The following is a 17488-nucleotide window of genomic DNA, read 5'->3' on the forward strand; positions in this document are numbered from 1 at the left end:
GTAGTCTGAGGTATGGATTTTCAGGTTCTCTGGCATGAAATGTTCCCTGAGGACAAGCCTGTTCAGTGGCCATCATCTGCTGCTGCTGCTGGCTTCTCCCTGGCTGTGCTGTGCTCTCGCTGCATGTTCGGCTGCCCTCTCTCTGCTGCAGGCAGGGCTGCACTGTGGCTGAAGCTCTGGGAACTGGCATGCTTGGCCAGAATACCACAGCACAGAGCAGGAAAGGGGAGTAAGGGATAGACTGGAAACTGAAAGCCAGGAAACTTTAGGAGCAGAGCAAAGGAATATTAGATCCTCCAGCTCCTTCATTTTTAAGTGTTTAAGGCAACAGGCACATGAAGGTTACAAATCCTCAAGTGCCTCATTTTTCCAATGAAGAAGAAAAACTGAACAAGCACTGGCCTGGGACAGGGAGTTTACACCAATTTTGTACTCCATCATTTATTAAAACTAATGCATTTTTTACTCCTTTTACCCACAGAAAATATATTTTATGTGAGGCACTGCTGTAAAATAAAAACACCCACAAGTTGCTTCTTACAAATGCAACCTGTTCTTTGGCAGGTTAGTCCATTGGAAGGACAAACTCAGCTGACAGGAAAGAGTTAAGGGCTTGAACCCACCAGCTTGTGTCCGGGCAGATTCCTCAGCCTTTTGCAATGGGTTCAGTATCATCCTTGCACAACAGGCACAGAGTAGCAGTACACCCCAAATCCAGTTATTACTTGTAAAATAGGAACATTGTTCATGGTACTACCCTCAGGTTTACTTTAGTAGTTACTTCTGGTGACAGTGTTGCTGATCTCAGATTTTACTGAATCTGCTTATTTTCTAAAACTGGCAGATTCTGAAGCAGATGTTACAGGTTTAAAATGCTTAGAAAAACCTTAAAGGAAACTAACAATATAGCACAGCTTAAAGAACACCCCTCCACCCCACCCCCAGATCAGTGTAGTGAAAGAAAACAGAAAGCAGTGTAACTCACAATAGGATATCAAGAACCACAGCATGTCATTCTTCCCCTGCACGTAATTAGGAAAAGGATGTATCATTGTAGTAAAATCTAACAAGATCTGAAAGCTTGTTGGAACTCAACAGAAATGAAAAACAGAAGTTGAATAAGCCACAGGTGGCAAAGCTGGACCATTAAACCAGTACATAAGCCTTGGCAAACAACCCAGTATTGCTTCATGTATTTCAGGTTTTGAATCGAGCAAGACCATTGCCTCACTTCATCCAATCTTTGCAACAATAAAAACCACTGAACTTCACCATGTTGGCCTTATTTGAGTCCCACTTTCCCTTCTAGGAAAACACCTTGTATTGTCTGGCAGACATTAGGGGTGTGTGTGATCCATTAACTTCCTCAGTTCTGAAAATGTTTATCTTCCTTAGTATTAACCAGTTGTACTCAATTTTTTAAACAGAGATTTAGGTCACTTAATTTAAAAACATGTTTTATTCCACCTTTAAAAAGGTAATGCAGACTGTTACCTCAGAAAGCAATAGGATAAAAACCTTTATTGTTCCACCTTTGTCAGAGTTCATTTTCTATAGATATGCATTTTTGTAACATAATTTTGTTACATTAGAAACTTCAGCTCCTTGGAGGCTTAATGTGGAGTAGCAAAAAAAACCTTCAAAACCAATTCAATCCCATGTCTTCAAGTAAGACAGCATTTGGGCACAAGGAATCTCTAGGACTTGAATCAGTTAGATCTTCCACCTCCTCCCTTTCCTGTGTTCTTCGTCCTCATTTCATGCCAAGCTTTCACCAGTGGTTCTCTGTTCTTCCATATGAGCTCGTGGCCGTAAGTCACGTACCACCTAGGAAAGAAAGTCATAGTTAAAGTTAACTGTGACCTCTCTTTGCATCTGAGGGAAAACAGGCTGAGCACTGAAACCAAGCAAATACTCACTGTAAGAGACAAGATAAACTAAGGCACAATGAACAACCTGCTTGGAAAATGGCAGGTAAGCCACTCATTCTCTTAACTCTAAACGGTTAACTTTGTTGTTCTCAGTCCTGAGAATGAACAGTTTCCATTCCCTTAATTTCAAGCTGTTGTGAATTCTATTTAGAAAGGCATAAAAAATTATCTCCATTTAAAAGACTTAAAACAGTTCTTTTGTTTTGCTGATCCTTACTGACAATGCCAAGGAAAAGTGTTCTATCTTCTCTACATAAATACAACTGCCCCACAAAGAACAACCACGTTCCATTCAAAATTAATTTTCTTCTATATGCACCTGAAGATTAATCTATCAAAGTGTTCTAGCTTTGTTTATATTCACAGACAATTATGTATGCTAATACATGAATATCAACATAAGCGATTAAGCAATGGAGGTTACAGTGGAGAGGCATGAGGGGAAGCAATCACATGGAAAGAAGCTGAAGGTTCTCTCCCAAGCCAAACTCCACACCTGAGTCCTGAGGAACAAAAGCACTTTTCATGAACCAGCAGCCAGTGAACTGGCCATTCCTTTAAATCCTACAGCTGCTTTCTAAAGTGGGAGGCAGTGTATAGAAAATACTTTGGCCATTGAACATAGGTCCTAAATAAGGTCCTCTTTTAGGGTGAAGTGACCAAAATCATCACTGAGTAGAACAAACAGGCAAAACATATACAGATCAAGAAAGCAAGAAACTTGGCAACTCCAGACCATTTTCACTGCAAGTGCTATCCCCTTTTAATATGTGAATCTGCACTACCAATGCAGGTCGTTCCTTCATTACAATGAACAAGCTGATACAGATCCATCAGGACAGAAAGCAGTTATTAGCAAGACTACATCAGATGCATTTGTGATACCAGAGAAGGGGAGAAAGGGAGACTGTACAGCACAGAACTTACTGACACCAAATCCAAGGAATAGGAAACTATTTGGTCTACAAGCTAGTTACACTGCCTTTAAGTCTGGCCTAGTGAAATCTCCAGCAGGCTTTTCAAATGCCTACATAAAATATTAAAAAATGCATTTAACAATAGAGGTAATATTGGGTAGAAAGGGAAAAATTCAGTGTAGTTCAAACATGGAACAATAGAGAACTGTTTCCTACAAACTTGTTTCTAGTAGTTCTTACCAATTAGGAAGGCTCCCCACAAAGGCAATACAGCAACACTGAGAAAACTGCACTAGAGGCTGCTCAAAGGAATTTGGCCTGAGCTTTTATTAACTCTGTAGCTCTCTGTAAATTGGCAATTAGAGGAAAAACACTGACACAAAGACATTTTTTTAGCTCTTTAAAGTTATTTTAATTTGTCCATTCTGTGTTTAGTGAGAATCTTTTCTGTCCTGTGACTCTTTTCAATGTGCTGGCAAGAGCAGGACAGAGACAGCCAGCCCAGGTTACAGGACCACCTGACATCTAATCCACAATTCTAAGGCAGTTCAGCTCAATTCTTTCAGTTCATCTGTTAACAGTGTTTTTCATAAAAAATTACAGCACTAAAAGAGTAACAATGAGTTGTATTCATTGCTAGTTAAGACAACTTTACAAAAAAACACCCCACACTTCAGCAATATAGGAAGAGAGAAAAACACAGGATTAATTTAAATATAAAACAGTTAGTAAATACAGACTTACATTCCAAAGAGAGCTCCCCCAAGGTGTGCAGCATGGTCAAAAAGTCTCCAGCCTAAAGCAAGCCCTGCAGTGTCAAATGCAATTATGGCTTTTAAAGCCTAGAAAGGAGAGAAGATGGAATGGACAGTCACAGCATAAAATGGCAAATGATTTCTATTCTAGCACAGAGCAAAAATTTGGAATCAAAGAACACCCTATAAATTTTATATCAAAGAAATTACTGTAAAAAAAGTTTTTAAACAATAGACTCGGTCTCCAGCTGTATTGTGCTGTCAAAATACAGATGTGAGCAGCTATAGAATAGTGCAGGGTGATAGTGTGTTCTTTTCAAACACTCAGTCTCTTCCAATCTTCATTTCTAAAGCTACAAATACATTCCAAACTTGGGTCAGAAGGCAACAGAAATTTATTGAAAGAGTACATGCTATAAAAGACACCACAAAATATGTAATTGCAACATTCTCATTCTCTAATTCTGATGTACCTTAGATTTATGTGCATCTGTGCTCCTGAACACAACCCTCTAGTGGATGGAACATGTGGGGCAGCATCCCTGCTATGTTATCTGATATAAACATTTGTTGGAAGGCAGAAAATGAGGATGACAGTGAACAACTCATGCCAGAGCAGCATGAGCTGCTGGTGTATCATCTTCAGGACACACAAGGCACCCTAACTGTCAATACACAAGACTTCATAAAGACTGACAGATTTAACGCTTGGATGAAATGGTACTTTAGGCAGGATTTCTTTCCTTAAGCACAGGTGAAAGCTCCATTGCTACACTGGCTTGTTTAATTTGAAAGCCCATTACAGTATAGATAAGGTAGATTAAAGGGGTCTGTAAAGTTGAGATATACAATTATATAGTTGGGCTAAAATCATTCCAACGTTTATACTGCAATAGCTGATACTGCTCTTGTTTTGTTGTTGCAATGAGTGCTTGTTCATGGCAATGCTCTCTGTGGCTCTGCCTGTATTTCTACCCTGACCACCTTTTTTAAGAAAGATGCAGTTAAAGGGTAGCATGCAAAAAAAACCCCAAAACAAAACCAAAAAAATCCCCAAAAATCCCCGGGTCAACTCAAGCAGAAGTGCAAGAAAAACATGAAGGCTACAGCTAAGAATGTTTGTTCAAATCTATAAGCTTCACTTACAAAAAGTATTAAATCTCATGATCTTAGAATGACCTGGCTTAACTGCTTTAAGCAGTAAAACAACTTTAAGCAGCAGACCAAAGATGATTAACTTATTAAAGCAAGTTAAGATATACATGAGAAGCTCTTCTTAAATGTGGCAGTGGATGTGCATAAAAGAACTTAATGAAACAAAAAAAGGAGTCTTAGTACTACACATGAAGACAAGTCTCAGTAGCCTAGTATTCCACAGTATTCCTAAAAGTATCAAAAGATGATATACAAAAGAGGAGACAAATATTCCTCCAGGGCTGGAATATAATCTCAAGAAGTGAAATTCTGTCTTTCTCATCTGGATAATTTTTTCTTTAAAGACCGCATACCAGTTTTACATCAGCCTGTTTCAAGTGCTGCTATAAAAAATACCACCCATCAGAAAGAAGAGAATGTGTATGTAGGTTTCCTCACACAGGTAAACCTGACTCCCTCCCAAATTCTTTCACCTCTTGGGATTAGATCTGAAACAGACCCATGGAGGGTGTAATTTAGGATAATTCTGAATTTGTCACACTGCTGTAAAGATTGCGCTGGGCTGCAACAATTCAGAATCAATCCCTGGGACTTCCATGACCCTTCTACTCTTCCAAACTAAACTTAACAGCTTAGAAACACAGATGAAGAGGACACATGCTCAGATACTGAAGAGGTAGGGGAAAAATGTTTTGAGAGTAGCATCTCTTTCAAGTTCCAAGGCACTTACACTTCCTGCTGTAAATGTGAACATCGGAAGAAGTATGATGGCCAGTTTTGCTTCTGGCATCTTCGTACACACGGCTGCAAGGACAGTCATTATAGCTCCTGACTGGGAATACAGGAAAACACATCAAAGCAAGCTAAGATATTCCATGAGAGTTAATATATTTTTCTGCATGTGAACCTGTTTTCCTTTTGGCTTTTATTTTCAAATCCAGCCCCCTGTGGTAAACCTCAAACTACAAAGCACCACAGAAAAGTTCAGAATAAAAATAAAACAAGACACTACTATTTAATTTCAATATCTGGAATTATAAACACTGGGGAAAAACATCCTTCAAATCCTCTTATTTAATTACAAAATACCCACTCCCAAATTTAAGGTAATGATTTCTGGAATGTGCTTTTTCCCAAGTAAAGCCTAGAAATCTAGGGTCTGTACTAATCAAGCATTGACACATCTGATGAAGGGAATCATTCTGAAGCTTCTACAAAATCAAGGAAAATAACAGATGGACAGGAACAAAAATCTTTTGTCAATGAAACAAGTAATTCCCTGGACTGTACTAAATTGACCATGGGCTTTTGTATCTCTGAAATAATCTCAATGGAAAGGCTCTGAATGCAGTAAACTAATGCAATCCATGGTAATTTCAGTAAATTCAGATCAGTAGAACTAAGGGAAAGTAACTTGCTCTAGATATAGTTCATTCATAAGACAAAGGGACAATACACAGATAGCTTTTCCAAAAGTTTTAACTTCAGCACAGCTAAACATTTTTTCTCATTCTAACAGAATAATGAGAATCTGACTTTGGGCTTTCATCAAAATTATTTAGTATAGTAAATAGAGCCTTTAAAACCTGGCAAATGTCTAGGTTAACCTCAAATTTAATGCAAGTTAAGTGTTTTAAAACATTCTACCACTAAAAACACTTGGAAAGAACTGGCAGCTACAGGAGCTCCTTAGCCTCCCTCATATCATTCATTGGGTGAGACTTTTGGCAGGAGTGCTGCCCTTTCTGCACAGCATGCCCTACAACATCCACTGGGATCACATGCTGAGTTTGATTGTCTGATTACATTATCTCTTTCCAAAGTATTCTATTTTTAATTAGACTAGACTGCTACACAATTATGAAATACCATTTCTGCAATAAAATTACATAACTGATCTGTTCAGGGACAAGAGCTCCTGCTGTTCTGGACTCATTTACAACCCTCAGCATTAAGTGGTGTTAGTTCTGGGCAGCTGCTGCAGCAGAGGTAACATATCTGAAGAACAGGCAAGTTGTTGCACAGGACAACCAGTTTGTACCTGGTTACTTGATTTTGGTAAAACTTTCTAGTTTCCATTACCCAAAATATACTCTTGGCTTTTAAAGAGGTTAAAGAATACAGCAGGCTTTCAAATTGGCTTCAAAGATCATTATCAGTTTCTCATATTCCAAGATACTTACAGCTCCAAGGGATGGTTCAAACCTTCCTGTGGCCATTTTAGCAACATAACTGACAAAACTAGAGATAACCCCTGAAAAAGAGAAATTGCTACTGGAAATGATGACAGCAATGCAGACCAGCATCAGAAAGTACAAATTAACTGCCATCTTTTGTCACAAAAATCCCAAGAAATTGTATTAAGAGCTATTTTATTTTGGTAATAAAGCAGGAATTAAAACCAGATACGGTTTTGTCATATTTCAAAGCCCAATATCTTAAACCCACCAAAAATCTGCACGACAGCAATTATGATGCCTTTAGTATAAAGCAATGTGTGTGACTAAAAGCACAGTTTACTTTTATGAACACATATTTATATTCTTTAAGTGTTGTAAATATATATATTTACCAGCAGAAAGATATACTGCAATGAACTGCTCACAGCCCAGAAGAGAGACAATGCTGCTGGAAAAGCTCCATAGAACATACATGTTTGCTGCCATGTGGAACAGGGAGAAGTGACTAAACGTAGAGAGCAGCATGGGAGAACACAGGGCTCCTGCAAAACAGAAAAGCAATGCACATAAAGAAGTCAGTATTTTAATTTGCTTCAACTTACACATCATGTAGACTAGAAATTTATTATGAGACACTATAGGCTAATTATGCCTAGATTCTCAAATACAAGCTACGTAATAAATCCAGCAATGAAACAAATTTCAAATTCCAAGCAATGCCTTTTGGAAAGGTAACATATACCCCAAAGATATGCAAGTTGTAGTAACAGTCTTAGCTACCTACTGGGGATTGTTTCATAGAAAACATTACCTTATGACGTGTCCTATGCTTTGAAAAAGAAAAAAAGCTATTTTATTTATATATGTATATGAATTTTTAATAAATGAGCAGCCATATAAAATTTGAAACAAAGATGAACTCAAAGAAAAGATAGCATTCCTTTTTGCAAAAGCTTTCCTCACTGACATGGCAGCCTTGAATATGCAAACAAGCCAATTAGCAGGTTTGAAGGTCAATATTATTTAAAATAGCAGTGTTTGGGATGACATGCTCAGATCTGGGGAGCAGATATCTTTAGCTTTGGAGTGTGTGGGGGAACTGGTTGAGTTTCCAGGTTTTCAGCAGAAATTAAGAGGATAGTAGGAAATACCTTCCAACATATATGTCTCCTTGTCCTTTTAATTCTTTTCTCTGCTGTAGAAATGAAACCTCATTTTTCTGCCATTAAATATTACTAAATTTTTTCCCTAGGTTAATATATTCAACACATTTCACACACAGTGAAAGCCAAGTTGGTGTTTGGGTTTTCTTAACGTGACTCAAAGAAGAGCTTTGCAGCAAGGACTCTGTGCACAATCTACAGACTAATACTTGTCTACTGATGAAAGCACAGGTGCATGTGATTGATGATGGTTCTATCTGCATCCCACAGAACATTAAAGGGAGGAAATAATCACATTTAAGTCCAGTTTATGAATGGCATTATGTAGTACAGTTTGGCTGATGTCACTGGGAAGAGTACCTCTCACCTTTATTCAGGCAGGAGCGGTATCCCAGTGCATGCAGGAAAAGGCCAGACAGCAGGCAACAGTTTTGATGTTAAAATATTTAGAAAAGGACCAGTTGTCTTTGTTTTAAAAAAATCAGATCCATTACTCCTAACATTCTTCCCATCAAACCACTTCCTGCCTAGATGGAATAATGTGTTTGGGCATGACTGAGATAGCCTGTGGGTGATGGAGCTCCAGGTAAGCCACATGCCACCTGAGCCTTCTGCAGTGTCATCAGAGATTCTATTATATCTCTGTGTAGGAAAGCCATGCAAATTATTGTTCACTTACTGGAGGATGGATTTGAGGTGAAATATGTAAACATAATCCGTCGCATGCCAGGCAGTCTCCACAAACAGAATACAAAGACATTTGCAGCTATAATGCCTATCAAGAGGGGAAAAGAAAGTATAAAAGCAAATTATGAATGCAGTACACCATAATGTTTACTGAAAGCAGGTATTTAAAAAGGCAGATTGTGGAATTGTAATTTTTCTTCACAATTCCATTAAAGGCAATATCCACTTTTTACTTTGTATACAGTTTAGAAAAAGCAATAAGAAATACTGAAAGCTGCATTTCTATAGTGAAAGTCTTTCAGAAAGATAACATTTAATTGCAACTGTTCTAACATACAGTGTAATGAATCCAACAGTCCAGAAAGATCTGTGCTGAGAAGGCTCAAGCTATGGTTTCCAACTGCTATATTCTATTGCAGAATCAATGAAACAGGAGGCAGCTAAGAGGTCCCATTTCCTGCCCCTCTTGCTGTTTATATCCAAATGACACCAATCTACTGCACAGTTGCATTTAACTGCACAAGAGAAGAAGACTGGGGGAACCATACAAGTACACAGTACACATTCTGTTCATTTCTGGAGAGGAGCTTTGGTTTTGAGAAAATTGTAAAGTTGAATTGGCATTGCTAGTGCACAGTGACCTTTGGGAGACAGCAAATGCACATCATTTTACTTCACAGATGTTATTGCAATCTTACTTTACTTTGAGTAAGAGTGTAAATTATTTGAAACATAATGAAAATGTATTATTTCTTGTTTAAAGTGTCTTCTCTATTTCTCTCCAAGCATTTAGGTATTTATAATGTTTTATAATATCTGGAAACATTAAAGGTGAAAATAACTGTCAAATGGCAAAGAAATAGCATTTAAGTAACCTTACACTAACAACCTGCTAATACAGATTCAGTAAATAGTTAATGTAGAATATGTAGCAGGAGATAGGGCTCAGCTATTGGATTCAAATCAAGTTCTCATCAATTTTGTTTCACACATTACATTTATCTTAGGGATTTCAGCTAGCATTAAGCTAACCAATCAAAACTACACTATAACCAAAGGAAAGCTCAAAGGCTATTTTTTTGCTACTTTTCCTACGTCATACTGCAAACGTGTAACTATTAGGTAATTTAATTCCCACCTTTCAGTGGAATATATACATCCATTACTTCTAAAAGCATTTGCTGGTTTTCATAATTTGTAAGAAAAATATTGCTGGGGGAGGATTCTATTTAATTCTCCACACCCTCTCACACAGATGCACAGGAACTTTTTTAAGGCATACAAAAATAGTTTGTGAGAAGGAAGTGTAACAGAAATAGTGTATGTGCAGGTGTAAATTTACACATGCTTTGCGCTCAATAACCTAAACATGGTATGAAAGCCATCTGTTTTAATATACTGTACCTGTTTGCCATATTTCTCTTCCTGTGAATGTCTAATACTTGTAAGCTAACACAAACCTGTCACAGTCCGCTGACCCTCAGTCAGGTTATTCCACCAGCTGTTAACCTGAAACAGAATTGTTGTTCATCAGTGCCACCCTGAAGCATTTGCGATTTCAAAAACAGACATGTAAGTTTATAAATTTTTAAGACTGGAAGGCATTTGTTTGAAATCTGTGAAGTAAATCAGTTTCAATTTTTTTTTTACTTCTGATTGCTTTAGCTTTTCTAGTTGACATTTTCCTTATTGAAGAACAGCTATCTACCCTCCTTTTCATAAAATACTGCAATATGGATGAAGAGCTTCTTCAGAAAGAATGAGGTTATATCCTTTTACACAACTCCAGTGGGTTTATCCTGCTTGCATTAAACAAAGATCTAGCCCATAATGCTGACTTTAGCAGATTAGCCAAAGTTAGCATAAATCCTGCCTCGACTAAGCCTCACCCTAATGCTGTCTAACATCACACCACCCACCTTTGAGTGATTCCACTTTTGTGCCAGGATCACTTTTGCAGAGGTGGCTCACAAGATGTGGAATCCATTCCCCCTTGCGTCCAGTTCACCCAGCCCTCCTCCAAGTTTAAAACCTCTGAAAAAGTTTATTTTGAGTGCAGTCAGCCCACAGATAAATTGCACCCCCCTCTCCCTTCCTCAGCTTTTGTAATCATTTTGGACAGGTATTTTGACCTTCCAACCGTATTGATGGGGACACTGACATAAAATTATCTGCAGGTTGAAGGCAGGGGATGTAATGCTGTATGAAACAAAGTATTCCCTATTTATATAAAAGTAACAGCTTCATTGCATTTTTTGTTTCATTCTCTGGCAGAGGATATTCTTCAGTCAAAGAACACAGAACAGACATTTTTCTAAAACACAAGGATTACATGACCTCAGAAACAACGAGGTGAATCCTGAACTCTTAGAAACAGAACTTACCACTGAAGATGGGGATTGGGAGTTTAAGCCTATTAACAGGGCAGTTTAGTTTTCTTTTTTGGATAGCTAATCACCAGATCTTCCCCTTCAGGTTTTGAAGGAAAACAGAAGTATAAAGGCATAATTATTTTAAAATATTAAGTGCTGATCATAATCTCCCCTGCAGTTCATACACACCAAGCAAGAAAGCAGGCTGGGATAAAAGTAATATTCTTTCTAGCAGCTTGTACATGGTTCTGTGTTTTGGATTTTTGACCAAGTCAGTACTAGTAACACTAATGTTCTACATTTTGGTGAATGGTGTTCACACCACATCAATATCTTTTGCATTTCTGGCTCTGCCACTGCAGGATGCAACAGGCTGGAAAGGGACACAACCAAGCAAATGACCTGAACTAACCAGAGATATTCCCTACCAAATAATATCATCCCCCCAAAAGAGGCAATTTCAGGAGCTTTAACATTTTTTTCTCATGAACTGGTTGGGCACTGGTCTTTCCACAGGAGATTGAGTGACTGCCTATGCATCACTTGTTTTCTTCTCTTTTCTCACACTTACTAAACATTTTTTTGGTGATTGTTTGATCTTTACCCCCAAGTTTTTGTGCTTTTCTTCATCCCCCAGCCCACTGGGTTTTTGTGGAGGCTGTGAGCAAGGAGCCACACGGAGCTCTGCTGCTCACCAGGGTTATCCAACATGCCCAGTTCCACAGCAGTGCTGGTGTGCTCCATACACATTAGAAAAACACCTCCTGTGTGTCCTACCCAGGATCCCGAGTCTCTCCAGCTCCACGCTCAGCCCTACTTCCCCTTGGACAAGCAGACCTGAAAGAGTATCAAGCCTGGTCTATCACAAGCCAGTAGTAACCTTGAAACAAATGCAAACATCCATGAGTATTTAGGTTAGTTTTAAGTATACCTAATTAAAAACTAAATGACTGATACTTTTGGGATGCCAACTAAATTTATAACAAATCTCACAGCACTTATTTTGTTCTTGCTGCCCAAACTCAAAAGTACTTGTGTGGAAATATCAGCTCTTAAAGTAAAAAAGCCCTCTAAAACCTCGTATTTTTAAGGGTTTAGAGGCTGAAAATACAAATGCATTTCAGAAGCCAGAGCTCTGAAAAGTCTTAACCATAAGACTGAAAATTTAATCTATAATTTAAGAAATTAAGAATTTAATCTAGTTCTGTCCTCTGGGAAGTCACGTTCACTTTTTTTTTAAGTTACAGCAAGAACATTTGCTGGGGGTTTCTTCATGGTGAAAAAGCAAACTGTACCTAGTTTAGAGGAACAAATTCTTACTACCAACCTCTCTTTCCTGTAGCTATGGGTGGTATTTTTCTCTATTTTTCCACTATAACTTTTGCAGTGATATTGAGTTACAGTTTTCTAGAACTAACTCTGTCAGTTTTCCCTGCAAGTCAATTTATCTACTGTAATTTTTTGAGAAGCCAATATTTCTCCAAGTTCCAAATTAGAAAAACCAGGACAAGTATGTGTTGCACAAACGATGCTCACACCAGAGGAGAGATGCGGCTGTGCCTCGCAGTCCCGCAGGGATCCGCCCCTGTGCGAGCAGCCCGGGCCTGGCGCTGTGTACCTGCTTTCTGAAGTCGCCTCTCTTCTGCGGCCGCAATTTATCCATCCAGTCCGCTCGAGCTTCCTCAAAGTAGGTCTGGACACGCGACTTGAGCGACTCATACTGCCAGATGGCGGCGGAGCCGAAGGCCGAGCCTGTGAACTGGGCAATAGCGGACAGAGGCTCAGTGACCGCTCCACCCCCAGGCCCCGGCCGGGGGCACATCCCGGGCTAATGCCGCACCCCGAGCGCTGCGAGCACGGCAGCCGGACCCGAGGCACCGCTCGCCTGCAGGACTCACACCATGACAGGGTCCTTAAGGCTGAAAACTCCTTTAGGAGCAGTAACTCCAAATGTCAACCCAGCACCACCACCGAGTTCACCGTGTCCTCGAGTGCCACATCCACGTGTTTTCTGAACACTTCCAGGGATGGGGACTCCACCATTGCTCTGGGCAGCCTATTTCAACACTTTGCAACCCCTTCCGTTATTTTTTTTTTTTCTCTAACATCTAACCTAAATCTTTCCTTGTGCATCTTGAGGCCATTTCCTCAAGTTTACTCAAGTAAATCATCCAGTGTCATGGGATGCTTTATCAAAAAGGCTCACAAATAAAACAGTCAATGAAATTACTAAGTTCACCGAAATGCAATGAAACTGGGATACCTTTACAATATTTCCATTGATTTAGCTGAAGTTACTTTGCATTACCTCAGTATAACGCCACGGTATTTGGCCAACAACCTTGCGTTAACTCTAAGGTAAGGAGAGGCGAAGTCCAAGAAGGAAGCATTCCCCTGAGAAAGATGGGATACGGTCCTTACCGACCCGCTCCCCGCAGCCGGGTACAGCACCCGGCCCGCAGGAGCCACTTACCCCCACGGTGAACAGGAGCGGTTTCACCAGGCGGCGCGGTGAGGGGCGGCCGGCGGCCGCGGTGGGTGAGGGCGGGCAGAGGCTGCGGCGCGGGGACGGCGGCGCGGGCCGCGCCTCGGCGGCGGCTGCCGGGGGCTCCTCGGGCCGCGGCCGCGCCCGGCGGAAACCCCGCCGCGGCTGCAGCAGCAGCACCGCCAGCCTGCGGGAGAAACGCGAACCGTCAGCACCGCCCGCCCCGGCCGCCTCTTTCCTCCCTTACACTCCCTGCCCCGTGCCGTGCCGGCAGTACCTGTGCGGCCGCGGACCCCCGGCGCGGGCCCAGCACCGCCACGCCATGTTGGCGCCTCCCCGAGCGCTTCCGGGGCAGCCGGGCGACATCTTCCCGCTGGTGGCGGGGGAGCCGCTCGGTCACCGCGTGGCAGAGGGCGGGCGCGGCTCCCCGCGGTTCCTCGGCCGCTCCGCACGGAGGGTGGACGGGCGCCAGCGCGGCTCCCGGTGCCGCCACCGGGGCTCAGCGGGCAGCGGAGCCGGGTCGGAGCCCTCCCGGGGCCGCCATATCGGGTGGGTGGGGCCTGCTGTGCCGCCATGATGAGCGTGGCAGCGCCTTCACCGCCGCGGCCCCCTTGGTCAGCAGCGCTGGTGCCGTGAAGCCATGGGCTGCCGAGACCTCACAGAATCACAAAATGTGCTGAATTGCACGAGACCCACAAGGGTCAACGTGAGCCATCGAGTCCAACTACTAGCTCCGCACAGGACCAGCCCTAAGAATCCCACAATGTATCCCTGAGTGTTGTCCAAATGCTCCTTGAACCCTGATAGGCGTGGTAATGTGTCCACTTCCTTGGAGAGCCTATCCCAGTGACCAACCACCCTCTCAATGAAGAACCTTTCCCTAAAATCCAATCTAAACCTGCCCTGACACAGCTTCAGGCCATTCCCTCTGGTCCTGCCACCAGGCACCACAGCTCAGTGCCTGCCCCTCCGAAGAGGAAGTCGCAGGCTGCAGTGAGGTCTCTCCTCAGTCTTCTCCAGGCTGAACAGACCAAGTGTCCTCTGCCTCTTCTCATTTGGCTTCTCAAGGCTCTTTTCCATTCTTGTGGCCCTCCTTTGGACACTCTCAAATAGCTTGATGTGATTTTTCTATTGTGGTGTCCAGAACTCCCCCCACCAGGACTCAAGGTGAAGCCATCTCTGAGCAGAGCAGACTGGAACATTCCCACTCTGGCCCGACTGGCGATGCTGTGCTGCTGCCCCCCAGGACACAGCTGGCCCTCCTGGTTGCCATGGTACTGCTGATTCATATTCAACTTTTCACTGAGCAGGACCTCCAGGTCCTTTTCCGTGGCACTGCTTTCCAGGGTCTTGTTTCCCACTTTGTAGGTACACTGGGGTTGTACCATCCCAGGTGCAGAATCCAGCACTTTCAAAAGAAATTTCACACAGCTGATGATTGCCCAGCCCTCTGATTTCTCAAGGTCTCTCTGGGGGGCTGATTTATTGTACTGCTCTCCAGAAGCCTTATGGAATAGGCAGAGCCTTTTTCCTCCTAGCCCACAGCAGCCCTGGAGGTGAGGTGGAGGCTGGAGCTGCTGCCTCAGCATTGCTTTGCTCCCTGTGTGGCTCCACATCACCTTGCCACACCTCAGCACCTTCCCTCCCTGGGCTCCTCCACCCTGCCCCACGTCACCTCACCCCACCCCACCTCACCTCACCACCTGGCTGCTCCAGCAAAGGGCTGCTGGATGACCAGATTCCCATCCCTCCCATCCTTCCAGGTTCTTCCCTGTATCTGTATCAAGAATAGTTTAGCCAGCAGGACCAGGGAAGCGATCATCCCCTGTCCTTGGCATGGGTGAAGCCACACCTCAAGTTCTGCATGCAGTTTTGGGCCCCTCGTTTTAAAAAGGACATTGAGGTGCTGGAGCCTGTCCAGTGAAGGGCACCAAGGCTTGTGAGAGGTTTAGAAAACTTGTCTTATTAGGAGTGGCTGAGGGAGTGGGGGCTGTTTGGTCTCCAGGAGCTCAGGAGGGACCTCCTTGCTGTGTACAGCTCCCTGGCAGGAGGCTGTAATGAGATGGGGCCGGTCTCTTCTGCAGTGTCTGCGGTGAGAGGACCAGAGGAAATGGCTTTAAACTGAGGTGGGACATTCAGATTAAATATTAGAAACATAATTTTTTCTGTTCAGGAGGTCAGACATCAGAACAGGTTGCCAGGGTGGTGGTGGTACAGGTGCTCAAAAGGCATCTGGACCTGGTGCTGGGTGATGTGGTCTAGTAGCTTAGGGGTACAGTAGCAGTGCTGGGTGGACAGTTGGACTGGATGATCTGAAAGGTCTCTTCCAACCATGGTGACTCTATGATTCTGTAGTTACCCACACATGCTTGAGCAGGTGCCACAATTGCCCCCTGCTCCTACTCTCTGGAACTGTGCTGCTCTTTCCAGCACCATCTTCATGCCAGCAAAGCTCTGCAGGGCTGGAGAGCTGTGTTAGCAGAGAACAGTCTGCTGTACACACCGCCAGCCTCCTGAAATTAAATGGGAGAAGAAACAGATGTTTGTTTTGAAAGTAGCTTGTAAATCTGAAGAAGTTGTGTGCACCTTCCTGATTGCCTGTTTTGCTGTGGAGACACTCATGGGACATCGATGTCAGTCACACCTGGGCCACCAGACAGAGTGCAGAGCTGCCAAAATCCAGTAGCAGAATAAACAGTGGTTTATCTCAAGGGTGCACGTGGACAATGAGAGGCAGCAGTCACGTATTGCAGCAGGAAAAGTTCTGCACGGGTGCGAGGAACATGCTCCACAGGAGGGTGTTGTGCAAATTCCAGCTCTGGAGACTGCTCTGTGGTGACTGGATAAGGCTTGGGTGACCTGACCCATCAATGAACCTCTGCTTTAGTGGGAAAATGGCATCCGTGTGGCCCCTTCCAACCCAAGTTATTTTGTAGTATGTTGTGTGAAGGCTAAGTTAATAACAAGTTGAGAGTGATCTGCATATTGTAATTGCAAGTGGCTATAAGACTGATTAGGTTATTAAGATGTTATGACAACTTCAGGAGCAAAGTTACAAAGTCATATTCTTTGGAAGCGTTGGAAATTAATTAACATTGTTCCTTTTTTTTTTTTTTTTCTTTTTCTTTCCTTTTTTTTCCCCCACTAACCAGCCTTCTCACCCCAAGGTCAGGCACTGACCAGAGAAAACCTCTGTGAAGTGTGGTGGGAAACTGCTCTAACTGGCTTAGTACCGTATTTAAATTGGCATTTTATCTTTTTGTGATTGTGCTGCTGGCCATGGGTCAGCCTCAGAATGTGCCGGAACTGAGAAGTGATTAGTGGGTACAAAGACATATATTGCTGATGTTAGAAATGTCTATATACAAAAGAAACTTTTAATCAATGCTCTTTCTCTGTTTTTCTATGTAACAAAATGATAAAGAAGTAAAAGAGATTTTTAACTTTCCATTTTAGACACTTTCACCAGTCAATTTTACTTCCAAAGACCTTATCAGGAGTAATTTGTTTATTTAAGTGACTTCAATGTTTTTCTTTGTCAACCCTTCCTGCGCTGTGTTCAAGCCACATACATTTTATCTGTGCTGTTTTTAATGTTACAGTGATCCTTTTTGCTCCCCCAGGGTTTGTTTTTATCACATTACAGCTCTTACTTGCATATAGCCTATGTGTGTACTTTGTGAGGGATGATGCTCTGGACTTTGTGTATTTATTCGTGTTTGGTTTATAGTCATTCTCCTTTGGACAGTTGCAATGCATATTTGCTATCAGCTGTGCCATCACCTCAATCTTATAAACATGACACTGTGTGGCAGCTGGTACAATCAGGTCCTGTAGTGTAAG

General features: G+C 42.3%; 1 protein-coding gene and 1 long non-coding RNA gene across 3 annotated transcripts in view; one reads left to right on the forward strand and one right to left on the reverse strand.

The window, feature by feature from the left end:
- Nucleotides 1–13404, forward strand: part of LOC147651181 (uncharacterized) — a 34294-nt gene extending 20890 nt beyond the window's left edge. The window contains exon 4 of one of the 2 annotated variants that reach the window (XR_015274416.1): nucleotides 11063–13404. This is a non-coding gene — a long non-coding RNA (uncharacterized LOC147651181). Of the gene's footprint in view, nucleotides 1–8190; nucleotides 11040–11062 lie in introns of those variants that run through there. The other variant, XR_015274415.1, reaches the window with a different exon arrangement.
- PARL (presenilin associated rhomboid like) lies at nucleotides 1441–13984 on the reverse strand. The gene is made up of 10 exons (XM_086843669.1): nucleotides 13923–13984; nucleotides 13634–13832; nucleotides 12779–12919; nucleotides 10249–10297; nucleotides 8781–8876; nucleotides 7331–7480; nucleotides 6942–7012; nucleotides 5489–5590; nucleotides 3593–3690; nucleotides 1441–1827 (listed from the first exon to the last, which is right to left on the reverse strand). Exons 1-10 carry the CDS (start codon nucleotides 13967–13969, stop codon nucleotides 1710–1712), a joined length of 1071 nt encoding a protein of 356 aa, XP_086699795.1. The 5' UTR covers nucleotides 13970–13984; the 3' UTR covers nucleotides 1441–1709.
- Between the last annotated feature and the right edge of the window lie 3504 nt (nucleotides 13985–17488).

Source organism: Cyanistes caeruleus, chromosome 10 (assembly GCF_971803275.1).
Source record: "Cyanistes caeruleus chromosome 10, bCyaCae1.hap1.1, whole genome shotgun sequence".
NCBI lineage: Eukaryota > Metazoa > Chordata > Aves > Passeriformes > Paridae > Cyanistes > Cyanistes caeruleus.